The following is a 16016-nucleotide window of genomic DNA, read 5'->3' on the forward strand; positions in this document are numbered from 1 at the left end:
ACAACCTATACACTCGACTGCCCCTTTGAAGTTAACGTAACGTTGGCTAATATATTCGAATAACTAGTTAACATTAGCTAATTATCATTGACAGTTACTAGCTAATTTACCTTGGCATAAATGGCAGGGTTGTCTTGTGCGCTTTCAGGTGCCTCTTGTTGTGTTCTTCCCATCTATTTTGAAGCCACACGGTTTCTCTCCGGTTATTGCGGTGCATTGTGTTTTATTTTCTGTCAAGTTATAATTTAAGACTGTCCGGATATCTATTCTTATTTGTCTTCCAGTACCGAGTGCTTGAACTTCAGCCATCATAACGTTAAGCCATAGGGCGTCACTTGCATGTCTGGCCATCTCAGGGAGTGGAGGAGGGATAGATACAGGACCGGGCAACATTCAACCAATGATGTGCATACAAGTTTAGAAAAAAAAAAAACAATTGTGACTTAGTCAACCACCAACATTTTCGTCTCGTCTCGTCTCGTCAACGAAAGTTAAAATAGATTTAGTCATAGTTTTTATTTATAAAGATCCGTTTTCGTCACGTCTTAGTCTCGTCTTAGTCACGGGAAAAAGGTCGTTAACGAATATTTTTCGTCATAGTTTTCGTCAACGAAATTAACACTGGGGCTTACTAGATATTTGCGTTACTGTCACAGTTGTTCCCTATCCCACGAGACGAGTATGATGTCAAAGTAAAAGTCCGTCAACAGAAAGAAATACAATACTGTGTGCGTGCAGGGATGGATTACCAAACGGGCCTACCGGGCCCAGGCCCAAGGACCAGTGAGCTCAGGGGGGGGGGCTAAACCAGAGCCTCTGCGTGAAGTCGCTGTTAACATTGCTTGCTGTCAATTGTTTTTAGACTTTGTATTTGTTAATATCAGACGTGGCTTAAATGTATCTCTTATTTGTGGTTGGAAGCGGTGTATTTTGTTACACGCAGAGGTTAAATTGGGCCGGAGCGCTCCGGAGCTCAGCTCCGCCTCCTTAGGTCTACAACAAACCCCGCCGGAGCTCAGCTCCGTCTCCGTCAGTGTAAAATAATAATATATTACTTTTAATAATTTTTCATCTCCTGACAAACGCATTGCAATATGAGACTATATAACTCACAAGACTCAAAGACACTGTAGCCAATCAATGATACATGGAATTATGAGGCGTGATAGAGCATTCTACTGATTCTCTCCTGAAGTGCACGTCAGTGAACGTCAAAAATCGACACCTACAATATTTGGTGATTGTTAAAATGGTTTTCTAAAGGATCATTGTTGTTGTTAATAAGCTGTCCACCAAAGCGCCATCGCTAGAATGTGTGAAGAAGGTTAGTGTTTATTTATGATCTGTTTTTTCGCTATTCAGACTGACATTTCAGCCTGAAACAACAAATGAACTAAGCTAACTTACACTGTACACACTGTTAGACCACACTCCCACTGTAGACACTGTAAGACCACACTCCCACTGTAAGACCACACTCTCACTGTAAGACCACACTCCCACTGTAAGACCACACTCCCACTGTAAGACCACACTCTCACTGTAAGACCACACTCCCACTGTAAGACCACACTCTCACTGTAAGACCACACTCCCACTGTACACACTGTTAGACCCAGAGGTGTAAAGTAACGAATTACTTTTACTCACGTTACTGTAATTGAGTAGTTTTTTTGTGTACTTTGTAATTTTTAAGTAGTTTTTTAAATCGGTAATTTTACTTTTACTTAAGTAGATTTTGACTGAAGTATTGTACTTCGCTACATTGAAAATTACATCCGTTACTGAGTAAAAAAAAAAAAACATAGTTCAAGGCAGGAATCGCGCACCACAATGCTCACTGCAGTGGTGGATGCTGCATAGAGTGGATGATGGAGTCGATGCAAGGCGCCAGTACGGTGCCGAGTCACGAGAGATAGATATGGAGGAAGATGATAGTGCGGACTACCAACAAGCTGCGGACCACCAACAAGCTGAAGCACCGAACTTTCCGCCAGTTGAAATTAAAGAAGATGAAGAAAACCCGTGGCCACATCTCAGCAAGCAGTTTGCCTTCCAACGTAAAAGAGGCAACGGCTATATGCTGTGTAAACTGTGCCTAATCCGTCAGTCAGAACTTTCTGCTTATACAAATTCATCTTCAAATCTGCGCAAGCATGTGTTGGTAAGTACAGTATTTGTCCCTTTCCATTAGTAGTTCAGACAGCGTTTTTGTCATTTAGTTAGCTTTGCTCCATTAAGCAAAATATGCGTTTCATGGCACTAGTAGGTAGTAGCCTAATTTTGGCTAGCACTTGCAACCGACCTGAGTATGCTAACGTCGACAGCGGTCATCCAATAGACTAATAATACCATTCCTGTCTTCCATTCGTTTCAGGTCATATAATTATTATGTTCAGTCTCTCATATTGTGTTAAAAACTGCAGATCAGTCATCAGCAATGAAATACACCACATAAACGGATATTAGGCTAATCATTTGGCTGCCTCCCATGCCTTGAAACAGAACAATGTGAATGCGCACACCATCGTTTTCAGACAGTTGGACAAGTCAATGTGTATGTCGTTATCTGCAATTTATCACGATGTTTAGTCAGATATTGATAACGATAAGTGGTGGCTCTGCAACGTGCACGTCTTTCATGTTCATGCTAAGGGGTCCCGGTTAGCAAGAATTGAGGATTATGAATTGTGATGCATGTAGAAATAGAAAATAATGCTATAATTCTGTATACTGTGGGTCTGTCATCTCAAGTAGCTATTTATAGCTAGTTCTGTGTTATGATGCTCTCTTGAATCTTGATGGCAGCTCAATACTTAATTGTCAGAAATGTTGTTTGTCATTCTACAGGTCTAGTCTATGTCAGACAACACCTTGACCGGATGTTGGAGGCTGGAGCAAGTTGGACAACATTCATCAGATGAAGATGATTTATTTTCCTCAATGAAGTCCAGAAGGTCAGAAGGTACAGGGGAGTTAGAAGGGTACCTAGCCTGTGTCTCAGTCAATATGGATCTGCTGAACGCCTTTCAGAATATCAAAAAACTGTCCCTGAAACTCAATACTGGCCTACCTGCCTCGGCCGCCTGCGAGCGACTCTTCAGCTGTGCTGGATTGCTGTTCAATGCAAAGCTAGCCCGGATGAACTCTACTCATCTTGAAAATCAGCTGCTGCTCAAACTCAACAAGAAATTTGTAGACTAATGCTCTAAAGATGGACACAAGTAAAGTAACCAAAGTTTAAGTGGGGCAGCGGTATTTTAACTTTTTATTTTAGCTGTCATGTCTTGACATGTCCTCCCAAAAGTTCTTAAATGTTGTGTTGACATGTTTAATGTTTGACATGTTTAATGTCGCACTTATATTTCTAAAGATTCTCCTTTAATAAAAAATAACTAGTTTTTGTATTGGATTTATGACCCCTTGTCCTTTTTTGCACTATATAGGAGCGGCCCCCATCAAGTTGTTGAAAGTAACTAAGTAACTTTTACTTAAAGTACATTTTAAATGAACTACTTTTTACTTTTACTTGAGTAGATTTTTAGATGGGTAATTTTACTTGTACTTAAGTAAAATTTCATCAAAGTAATTGTACTTTTACTTGAGTACAACATTTCAGTACTTTTTACACCTCTGGTTAGACCACACTCCCACTGTACACACTGTTAGACCACACTCCCACTGTAGACACTGTAAGACCACACCCTCTGTAAAGGAGACTGATCTCAGGGAAAGCATCCAGCCAAAGTGTTTTTTTCAGCCATGCAGGAGTTTGTTTATTTTGTTCACTTGTTTTGGTTTTAAACTTGCTTTATGAATTTACTTGCACTAAGGCATATTATGAAAGGCACTTTTATAATATTGTATTCACGTCATACATGAAGCTCAAATGGTGAAATTAAAAATGTTTCCTCCATACTGTCCAGTACAAATTCAAAGGATACAGTAACAACCAATCATCTCAGTTTGCTACTTATTGCTGACTGACCACCAGAGACTGGCAGAGTGATCACAGGGAGGATGTATTAGAAATAAATGGAAGCACAAAGACCAACATAACATACATAATGCAGATAGTGAAAAGAACTACACAAACTAGTAACGTGTAAATACATGTTTTTGGTTTGGGTTAAACACAACACATATGAGTAAGAGATTTAATGACAGGCCTTTGTGTTCTAGAGTTCACAGGAATTAATTAGAATTCCCGATTAGGTGCGTTTTCCCCAGATTTCAAGGAGGGAATCTTCCAAGGAGATTCCGTGTTGGTGTGGTTCCAGGTAGGTTACAGTAGAACTTATGAAGGATCTTTTTTAAGACCTTAATGTTCTGTCCTGAGGCACAGCTTCATTCCAATGATCCAACCCTGATCCTGAAACCCACACTTGACGCCATGTTCCCATCAAAGACAATGATCTGACCAGTCAATCAAATGTGAGAAGAACAGACTGCTGCTATTCAACAGTCCAAGCACGACATGTCCACTCTGCCCAAAGACCACTCGGTGGTGCTGGTGGCTGCTCGGGTTCAAAAACTGGGTCCGATCTGAGCAAGGGCGGCCGCTCTGCGGTCCATTATCTGGAAGAGGGCTCGGATCAGACCCTTGACCTCATTGTAGGAGAAGGCGAGCGCCAGTGGACCCTTGCTCTCTGCCCACCTTTGAGAAGAGGGAAAGGAGTTGGAGTGAGGAGACATCTCAAACATCCACACACAGAACTACAAAGAGCACAGGGCTCAAAGTATAGCAGAGTCAGAGATGTAGCAGTCAGAGGAACTCCCCTCTACACCCACAGATTGAGCTCACTTCCAGGTCGTAATGGTTAGCACTTTCCTAGCCCCTATTTAAAAAGCCTTATCAAGGCACTCATAACATCTTATAATGCATGTATGAGGCATTACAACACTTCTTAAACAGATGTAAATATTTATAATAATAGCAAATATTATAAAGGCGATAATGGTAACATGGTATCATATGGTTACATGGTATCATAATGTCTTTGTAGATAATTGAATATTAGGTTAGGGCTAGGATGTCTTATAAGGGCACACACACAGACAGACAGACAGACAGACAGACAGACAGACAGACAGACACACACACAAACACCCCCCCCCCCAATGCTGCCCACCTGTTGAGGATGTCGTTGAGGTTGGCCAGCAGCACCATGGCGAGCTCCTTGAAGGCCATCCACTTGGTGACGTACACAGACACCTCCTCCTGGTACCTCCTGTTCTCCTTCTCCTCCAGCACGGGGGTGAAGACCTGAGGGCCCTGCACCAGGATGTGCTCAAAGAGGCCGTGGAGGAAGTTGGCCTCCTCCGAAGAGATGTCCTACAAACAACAGATACTCACAGTTTTAAATTAATGCCCAGGATGAGGTTGATGACAAAATGTGACACAAAAGGAAGATCACTGCTGATAGTGAAGCCAAAAAATAAACTAGATGACCTTGGTTACTCAGTATGCCTTCATGACATACTGATATTTCATTAACAGTAGGTCATACACCAGTAAGAAAGCTAGAAGCCAATCTGCACGCAAACCAAACAAAACCAGTAAAAAGTAATTTATCTTCCTTGTAAAATGTTTGCACAGGTATTGGCACTAGTAAAACAACTACAACAAACACACACAACCAGACCCAATATCAGCCCAATGTTGGTGGAGAGAGTGAATGTCTGACCTCGAGTGCCAGTATCCTGGCGATGAGCTCGCTGATGGCTGTGTTGAGGAGCGTCCCCATGGCCTTGCAGTAGATGTTCACAGGGAGCACGTCCTGCCACACTCTGCCCACCCTCTTCAGCTGGAGAACCACCTTCATTTAACAAAACACAAAGACAAGTTTCTATCGAAGCTCAGACATACAGCAAACATTATAATAATATATTAGAAAATAAACAAGCTCAGTGAGGTTTGTTAACCATTGGGGATCTATGCTCTAGATAATGCAGGACTCTGTGTAGTGAGGTCATCATTATAATTCAATAATGATAATTTGATCGATTAAAACTCTTGAAGAACTTGCTCGTGGGTGACACCTGCTGGACACAAGTTCCACTTACAGGCACGGCAAGGACTGGTCTCAAAGGATTGGTAATGTGAAGCCAATGCAGAGAAGAGGAGGACAGTTACAAACAGGGCCATGCAGATGGAGTATATTTTGTCTGACGATATATATGTTTAGACAAAATGTATATTTATTTATTTATTTTTACTACTATTTCAGTCAAACTTCGGTTCGTCCTGTATGACCAATATTCAGAAACTGAACTCAACTGAAATTAGAATGGCAGTAGTAACCACCAGTAACAGAAGCATTCCAGCATGTAGCAGCAAGAGGCTTGGTGGGATTTATTTATTTATTTATTCTCTCTGAAGCACAGAAGTGGTGCAGACACACACGCACGCACGCACGCACACACACACACACGCATACACACACACACACGCACACATGCACACACACACACACAATTGAAGTGTTAAAAATACTGCCACCCTTATGTAGCTTGGGACTTTGTATGTGGGCTTGTCTACACGTTTTTGGATATCTAAAAACGATATCTATCGCCCAGACCTCTGCAATGCACATTTAGAAGGCGTATCAAGTCATTGTAACCTTCTGGTCAACTGACCATTAATAGTAGCATGTAGTTACCTGAGAAGAACATAGTATTACTATGTATTATTACAATTATAAGTACACTGTATGTATGTAGATTTAATATGAAGTGGGACTAGACTGAACTGAATCATGTAAAAACAGGCCTAGATTAAGAATGGCTCCTGATTAGAGAAAAACCTAAGAGGCCGAAACATGAGAACTTACTCGTGATATGTTGCAGAACAAATAGAATATGTTCCTCACGGCATACAGGATCTGGATGGCACTGGGAACACAAATATTGGCCTTATAACAGGTTTAACATCTTATTATTGCACCACACCACACCCTGCCTGCCTTGCAGTGCACCTCCCAGAAACATACATGAACACTAAAGTGCCCATTCATCCCATGCTGCACCATAACTTGTGGTTGTTTGCACAGAAACACAAACACCCACACACACCTTTAACATATGCTGCCACATTGCACCATCCTTCCTATCTTGCAATGCAGCCACATGCAATTAATACACTGTTACACATGACTACGAGGGCCCCCCCAGTACCTTGTGTTGGACACACATCCACGCACTTAACACACAAAGTGACACGTGTTTATTTTTGGGGTTTACTAGAATAGATTTACATGCTTCAATGTCCCAAAAACACATTATTTTTGTCATACTGTACTGTATCCTCTGCCCATGTCTGAAATGCTCTGTTGAGCTCCTGTGTCCTTAAGGCGCCCTCCCAATGAGCCCAGAATGGTTTGATTGGTCACCAAGGTGGGCAATAAGGATTTGATGCAATTTCATCGTCCGAAGGATTTCAGCATCTTGTAACAAGGGAAAAGTCATGGAATTTTTTGTGGGAGAGTTACGCCCTCTGGCATGTACTTTAGGCTTCGCAACTTTGCTAGCAGGTTCCGTTGTGTGCTGGTAATGTTCCATGTGTTGCTTTGGTGGCTTGAAGGGTAGTATCTAGGCCTACTTTAGAATATGGTGTAGCAGCCATTTTGTGTTAGCTGTTTGCTCTATTGGACCCGTTTATATATATATACCACACAAAAAGACCTTGCAGTCTGTTTTTCTCAAGGCTTTATTGGTCTTCAACCAGTGTCTGTCATTTACCTTTAATTTCTGTTGCTAGGGAGAACATTCTGAAACACACACACACACACACACACACACACATGCCCTTCCCCAGCCCTGTGCCTCCCACTATAAGGAGGAACAGTGACGTCATGAGAGAGCAGAGAGGAGAGTCTATCTGTCTGGCTGTGTGTCCTTGCTGGGGAGGAAGGGGTCGGGGGTCACCTGCAGGCCAGACCTACGCCAGAACACCCCCCCCCCCCCCCATCCACCCGACACACTCACACATAGCCTTGCCAAAGGACGGAACATGTAGCTCAAGCTGAAGGAATTCGAAGCAGACAGAAACACAGGCGATAATTGACTAGTCTGTGTGAAGGCATTTATCTTCTTCTCTGAATGTGGAGAGAGAGAGAGAGAGAGAGAGAGAGAGAGAGAGGTGGAGAGAGGGAGAGAGCGAGAGCTCTGTCATAGCTTCATTACTTTGTAAGCTCTGTCATAGCTTTGATACTGATGTCCACAGTCTGTCTTCTCCTTTGCCTCTGTGAGATTGCACCCCCAGCAATCTGTTGAGTTAGAGTCATAACTAATGGGAGAAAACAACAATATCTCAAAGGGGCAGATCACATGGAGAGGTGTATCAGTCTGACAGGATTATCATTTCTATGGAACACTGCTCCCTCATGTAATCTCAAACACAAGCCTTGGAAAGAAATATTGTTTCAACCTCTCAAGGTGTCAGCGTTATCACCCATGCTGAATGTAACCACTGGAAGAGTTGAACAAAAGACAACTGTGTGTGTGTGTGTGTGTGTGTGTGTGTGTGTGTGTGTGTGTGTGTGTGTGTGTGTGTGTGTGTGTGTGTGTGTGTGTGTAGAGTGTTTCCAAATGAATGCAAGTCTACCTTACTTCAAAATCACATAGCCCTGGAGTCACAACCTTGGCAGGGGGAGCCCTCTGACTATCAAAACTCAATCCCTGACCCCGAAGCTATAATTAGACTGTTTACACCAGGCGTTTGTAGGTCTAACACATGACTTTGTTTGTGTGTATCTCTAGGTATGTGTGTGTGTGTGTGTGTGTGTGTGTGTGTGTGTGTGTGTGTGTGTTATTCTGATTTGGTTCATGTACTGCATAGTTATCAAAAACAGTCTCAAATGGTCACTTTTGGATCGGATGATTGAACTCTCGATCAGAAACAAGGAACAAACAAGACGTATTGGAAATTTTACACTTTATTCAAAACCCATATCACAAATGCATGATCCTTACAAGTTGTAAAGCTCTTCCAAATTATGTTTGACCCATTAAGAACCGTACATTCAAGTTTTCACAGCCCGTCATTGAACAGTACCAAAAAGGATAAATTGTAATAAAACAAACTTCCTCTCCTTTTGGCTTTTGGTAATAAGAGGTGGTCAAATATGTAGGCCTATCTAGGTATTATTTTGCATAAAACATCACACCTTCCAGTAACAAAGGGGTTTAGTTTAACTTTTTATTAGTCCAGTCAGCATAGCAATTAGCCTAGGACTTTGGCATTTTCATTACAAATCATTGTGTTACATGTGCCATCAATAGGCTTTAGCATGAAGAAAACGGGATACAAATAATTCTTCTTGGTCATTAGTGGTTATATACAATGTGATTTAGGTCTGGTAAATATGTAATTTGTACAATGTTTTCATTAGCATGCAAGACCACAGAACTGTTAAAACTTTAAAACATGTTGGCTGTACCAAAGTTTGTGTTTGTGTGTGTGTGTGTCCGTGTGTGTGTGTGTGTGTGTGTGTGTGTGTGTGTGGGTGTGTGTCTGTGTGTGTGTGTGTGTGTGTGTGTGAGCATGTGCAAGAGTGCGTGCAGGAGGGGAGGATACAGAGAATAGTAACATAACAGTTTAGGTTTTGGACAGCCTTTCACATTTGTCCTAATGGACACACAGTCACATGTTTTATTCTGGAGAATAGAGGTAGAAGTATGGAAGAAAAAAAAAAATCAGCAAACACGTGATAATTAGCCAATAAGGTAATTCAAAATAATTGTTTATATTTGCTTAGTCTTTCTGTATATTAAAATATGCACATCTAGAGACAGTCATAATCAAATGTGGACTGAATATTAAGCGTCTAGAGACAATTGTATTGTTATGGCGCTATATAAATAAAAATGAATTGAATTGAATTGAATATATGTGACAGCATCAATGCCATTTAAATGTTGTTAACCAACCCTAGCTCTAACCCTTAAGGCAGAGCTCAAAGAACAAATTAAACTCAAGCACAAGGAAATGCAAAAGGGTTGGTCATAGAGGATGAGGTACAAGTAGGCCTAGCATTGTTTCAACATGCATTTAGTGCTCAATTTATACTCACTGCCTCCAGAGGATGAACTCATGTCACACTGCACTCAAGACACATCTGACCCCACAGTACTAGCATTCTATTGATCTTTAAGAATATTTGAGACTGAGTCAATTATTTTACATCTGTTATCCAGCCAATCCTGCTGTATCTTTGTTGTGAGTCTGACCTCTGCAACAAACTTTGTGGTCTTTGATTTAATTAATTTAATTTCATCTTCAGACATCTTTTTTCCCTTTGCCTGTTGGATACGATTGGTCTCTATGGAATCCATGGTAATGGAGACAGCATCCAATGCCACAAAGAGACCGGCAAACACACCACTGAGTGCCCCTGCAGCGCGCACGGTCTTGGACAATTGTGCTGCAGACTTACCAACACTCACAAACCTGGCCAAACGCACCAGCTCACTGACTCCCCCCAATCCTTTCAACAACCCAGTGCCTGACTTTTGTTTTGAAATATTTTGGAAATTGACCCCTTTAAGGGACTCAATACCTTTGATAAGGTGGGGGATACTGGTGTCTACACTGGCTGTCTTCTCCTCTAAACCTGTGATGATGCTCTTAATCTCCTTGAAAGTGTTGTTCTGGCTTACTGTGTTGGTGATACTTGATACACCTGAGACTGCACCACCAGCGACTGCCACCCCAACTCCCACCCCGGTCACGATCAGAGAGGCACCCAGAGTGAAGGGGGCCAGGATGAGACCCACGATGGAGGTGATCCCTCCAGCGGCTCCAATCACTCCTCCAGTCAGGCTGCCCACGGTGGTGCCGAAGTGGACATTCTCTAAACTGTCTGCCAGTTCATTCAGCTTTTTCAAGCTGACTTTAAGCTCCTTTAGAATTGCCCCAACCTACATCAGCAAGAAGAAACAAAACACGATTGCAAAAACAGTTTGTGAGACTAGGCAATAAATGTGGCACGTATTAAATCTTTTTTTCTGTATATTGAAAGACACTCAGGGCCTTTACGTACACCACAGACTCCCTTTTAAACAAAATATCAATATATTCATTGCGCATAACATTGGAGAAACCATTATCCCTAGGAGCACAGTGGTTGACAGTAATGAAGTATTTAAAGAGGAAACAGAAAGGTGCATGTAGTTCCATGTACAGTACATATATGTACCTGGATATTGATCAAAACTATTGTTTTTGTCAGAATGTCGGACGCTGATGGTCTACACTCTGGCTTGGGATGAAGCATATCAGCGAGTAGGCTCTGGAAGCCTGAAGAAAAGTTTATTAGGAGATCCTTGGAACCAAGCCAGATTGAAGAAATGAAATCTGTATTCACTTGAACCTAAATGTGGAAAAATAGAACATTGTAATGAAACTGCTTTATTTTTTATTATTCTATAAACCAAAATCAGATATTATTAATAAGTGCTATTATTATTATTAAGTGCTATTATTATTTACTTACACAGGTCTTCAACGAGCATATTTCATACAGCAGACATCCCAATGCATAAACATCACTGTAGAGGTGAAGGTGATTGAAAGGCAACTTGAAACAAAATGACTGTCAAACTGTTTTGGGGAATTTTGTTGGTATTGAAAGATATAGCTTTGTACATTTAACCAATGTAATGAACTTCAAACATAAAATCCATCAACAACTTGGTGGACTGGGAAGACACAGTTAGCAAATAGTGTCCTGGTAAATTCACACGTCCACACATCAGCACATGTTATTCAAGAGAACAGTGATATACGGTAAGCTCCACATACAGATATGCATGCTGTCTAACATCAATCCTTTCATATAACACCAAATGTATTAAACTTCTGTTGCTGTTTTGCCAATCAGGTGTGTTTCTCTCACTGTCTGATGCTACCTGTGGATGGTGTATGGTCTTCCATCCCAAACCTCTGGAGGTTGCGTTCCATTGGTGTCTGCTGGCTTCTCTAGCTCTAAAAGTATGACACAATTTTAAATTGATCAGATTAGTTATGAATAACATGTATGAGTGAGTGATTGATTTGTATTGATTGTTAATGAGTTCTGCATGAGAAAGGACCTTTCATGAAGCTCTGCTGTCTCTCCCAAACGGACAGTTCCATATCCAGTGAAGAAAATGTTCTGTTAACACATAATTAATATTGTAACAGTAACATAATCTTATTGTATTCTCTCATCTAATTTTCATGTCTTAAGAGCCGTCCTGGCTAATGTTGTCTAGCTTTCATCGCATTCATTCGTCTCTTTTTAGGCTTCACCTTATATAGTGAATTTGCAATTATAATTGTAAAAAGTGGTCTTCCAAAGAGGTAGGGTGGTAGCGAGCAACATTTTTATTCTGTTTGGTTAAGTGATTATCAGAACAGGATTGGTTGAGTTTTAGCAGCATTAAATGGCTGGAACAGGTCCAGTCAGTGGCCCAATAAGCTGTTGTCACTCTGAAGGGCCATGTTCCCTCTGTGTAACTGCTGAATATGAAACAATACAGCCTGTCAGTGAGATTTAAATGGTCCTTTCAATCGGGATACAAAAATGCAGACGTAAATGGGTACTGGTTATCTATCCAGTGGTATTCTCAAATTGTACTGTCTACTGCTTTCAATTCAACATCCTGGAAAATTCTAATTCACACTCAGCATCTGAATGGAAATACATATTTCAAAGGGTGCACAAAACTAGCATTTACAAAACTATAAATGTTACTGTGTGTCAACACTTATTACCCACTGGTAAATCTTAGTCAAAAGCTGAGTTATGGCTGTCTCTTCCATCAATAGGTTTTGTGTCTCTGGGTGACAAAGATTAACACTGGTACTGTACTGGTACTTGTTCTCCACAAGATAGAGCTGACATCATATTTTCTCTGGCAATAGTAGCACTTGAGAGAGGTGAAAAGAGCTTGCTTTTTGTTATACAATACAGTATATCATGATGAAAATGAATTTAATATTATGAATACCTGACTTATTAAGAGTCTGTGAGTGATACCATCGGTGTGTAAATGTTCCAAGGCCATGCAAATCTTGGTAAGCCAAACCGTGACCTGAAGTAAAAAATATTTATATAGATTTTAAGAACATGTGTATATACATATGTACTGTATGTATGTTTCAGTTCTCATTGCTCTATAGGTTTTTCGGTGTATTTTCTTTGTTTGTCATTTTTACCTCTTTCTCAGAAAATGGCTTTTTGTCCGCTTTATGAGCTTGAATTTTGTCGTACAAAGTTCCACCAGAACACTGCTCCATCAGTAAGTAGGTTTCGCCAGATTCTATAAGAGAGTCATTTACATTCATGTGCTGGAATGTGTGTATAATAATCACTTGGTGTTATCAAAAAAAAGAGAAAAATATACTCATACAAAGGATTTATGTTTATGGCTATGTTAATTCAGCAATTAAAGACTATTGCCTTCATCAGGGAGTGAGCATTTGTGAACTTTTGAAACCTGATATATTTGGGTTGTTTCTGTCTTTTTTGGATGCTGGTGCTCCTTTCACGCCTTGTCTTTTAATGCCATATGGATAATCTTGTGTGTCTTCAGACTTTATAATTCTGTTGGTTTGTGTACCGCATGCGTATTCTTTTCCTCCTTTTTTTTCTCTGTTTAGTAATGGTGTTAACGAGGTGAGCGCTTTGGATGAAGGGTGCAATTAAGATGATCACGTTCCTAAAGTGGTCATATGACCAACATGGCTGACAAACATTTCAAGAATGGTGTATGATGGCCGACTCAAGGCAATTCTCACTCCCTGCGGAAAGCCGATGGCTGAAATGCCTTTAAGCGTCTTTTCAAATGTTGCCATAACATTACTTTTATTAATTATGTTCATTCACTGTTTAACATTCCATCAAGTACATTTTAATTATGAATAGCAAACAATGGCATATTAGGTATACTGCTACTGCAGTACTCTCACTTTCACAGCCTTGGTTTCTTAGCACCTTTTCTATTTGAGCAATACTGGTTCAAACTCACTGATATATCAAACTGAAGATACAGTATTGTTCAGAATTGTTCCATGTCTGTGAGTACCTGCAGCATCACAGTAGAGGGATATCCTTTACCAACTCCACTTTCACTCGAGTCATATTGCTCAATTATATGGATCTTCAGTTTGATATGTCAGTTTGAAATATGAACATGTACTAAAGTTTGAAGAAGTTACACTCACCTGCAGCGGAGCGAAGACGCTCACCGGGCTATAACGCATATATCTTTCCCTAGGCAATGTTTAGCCTACTCTGGTTTTGAATATAGAGTACCACTCGTGCAAAGGAAATCACCGAATGCATGAGGGAGTTAACAACATGCCTCAAAAGCCAAAGGTGGTTGTTTGATGGATCTCAGAGTGGTAGATTTTCATTGTGTGTCTGTGTGAGGGGTGTGTACAAGTTTTCTTGAATCTGAAGCGGTTTTGACATCTTTGCTGACTTATTCAGAACATTGTATTGGATGTAGCAGATGTAGCCAGTAGTAGGCTAAACTGGGCAACTAAAGAAACCCACATCTGTGAAAATAAGTCTGGTGGTTTTGTCACAGGGTGAATTGGTAGTGAGTTGGGCCCAGCTGTTGCCCATGCCAGTGATTGGCATTGGCAGTGATTGAGACACAGCTGTTGCCCTTTTCATTCATTGGTAGAGCATGGTGGGGATAGGATGATCCTCTTTTAAAAGGCCCTGTGTTTGGTGTGCGGGAGGTTGGTGGATTTAGGTGCAGGTTGGCACTCTGGACGTCGGAATCTGTGAACTGTGCGTCTGCTGATATCACGGGAGAGAGCGGTGGCTGTTTTCCCTGTTCGTGATTGGGACGAGGAGGCAGTGACAGCTGGGCAGATCAGCGACGACGGGGCTATATATATATATATATATATATATATATATATAAATCTTTATTTCAGACGCCAAGTTCCATATAAAATAACAGACATACAACTATAAAAAAGAGAGAAAAACAAGAAGATACAACATACATAATACAGTTCATTAAAAAGTATGAAGACTTTTGTGCCAATGTCTTCTTAATGTCGAAGTAAATCGATAGCAGCTCTTTAGAGTGTTGACCAGAGCCTCTACTATACAGTTCTCAGATTTGTCCAGTCGACACATGAAACCATACATCAATTGTCTCAAGAGTGCCTCACAGGTTGGTACGTGCTTAGACACAAACAAATGACTAGCACTATGCCACCTAGGCACATGAAGCAACAATCTAAAAGCATCATTGTAAGCTACTTTCAGTCTGTATGCTCCTTTTCCTGTATTTAGACCACAACTGAGGTAGGGAAGGTTAATTTCCTGTCCTGATTACTTCTGACTATCATTATGTGGCTTTTCTTTGCATTATATTTTATATCATGATCTATGCCATATTGAGAGCACACCCTCAGCATCTGTTGCAGCCCAGCACTATATGGGCTGAGTAACACCAAATCATCTGCGTACATCAGATGATTGACAATAGATTCACCTACAAGACAGCCTGTATTTGTCTTATTCAGCTGGCTTGATAAGTCGTCCATATAAACAGTAAACAAAAAGGGAGATAAAATTCCTCCTTGTCGAACTCCGTTACCAACATAGAAAGGAGCTGATACAACATTGTCCCATTTAACATAAAAAGTTTGATTGGCATACCAGAACACCAAAATCCTCACAAGAGGTTTAGGGACCCCTCTCGCTAGCAGCTTCATAAACATTGTTTCATGACAAATTCTATCGAAAGCTTTGGAAGCATCAATGAAGCATAAAAATACAGATGAATTAAGACTTGTGTACCTAGAGACAATCTCCTTCAGAGCATAGATACAGAGATCAGTACCATGTTTTCTTTTAAACCCAAACTGATTGTCAGCAGTCAGAACATACATTTCCAATTTCATTAATGTAATTCTCTCAAACACTTTAGACAAGATACTGGCTAATGCAATGGGTCGATAGTTGTCTATGCTGTTCAGTTTACCAGCCTTATCTTTAAGAACA

The 16016-nt window shown here is 40.7% G+C and overlaps 2 protein-coding genes across 2 annotated transcripts; both read right to left on the reverse strand.

Moving 5' to 3' along the window:
* Positions 1-4512: 4512 nt before the first annotated feature.
* LOC122129138 (centromere/kinetochore protein zw10 homolog) lies at positions 4513-5841 on the reverse strand. Its single transcript, XM_042704182.1, has 3 exons — positions 5688-5841; positions 5133-5335; positions 4513-4657 (listed from the first exon to the last, which is right to left on the reverse strand). Exons 1-3 carry the CDS (start codon positions 5823-5825, stop codon positions 4528-4530), a joined length of 471 nt encoding a protein of 156 aa, XP_042560116.1. The 5' UTR covers positions 5826-5841; the 3' UTR covers positions 4513-4527.
* Positions 5842-9889: 4048 nt separating this feature from the next.
* On the reverse strand, positions 9890-13330 carry LOC122129135 (apolipoprotein L3-like). The gene is made up of 3 exons (XM_042704180.1): positions 13202-13330; positions 12994-13077; positions 9890-10920 (listed from the first exon to the last, which is right to left on the reverse strand). The coding sequence occupies exons 1-3, from the start codon at positions 13328-13330 to the stop codon at positions 10141-10143; spliced, it is 993 nt and encodes a 330-aa protein (XP_042560114.1). The 3' UTR covers positions 9890-10140.
* Between the last annotated feature and the right edge of the window lie 2686 nt (positions 13331-16016).

This window comes from Clupea harengus, unplaced genomic scaffold (genome assembly GCF_900700415.2).
Source record: "Clupea harengus unplaced genomic scaffold, Ch_v2.0.2, whole genome shotgun sequence".
Taxonomy (NCBI): Eukaryota; Metazoa; Chordata; class Actinopteri; order Clupeiformes; family Clupeidae; genus Clupea; species Clupea harengus.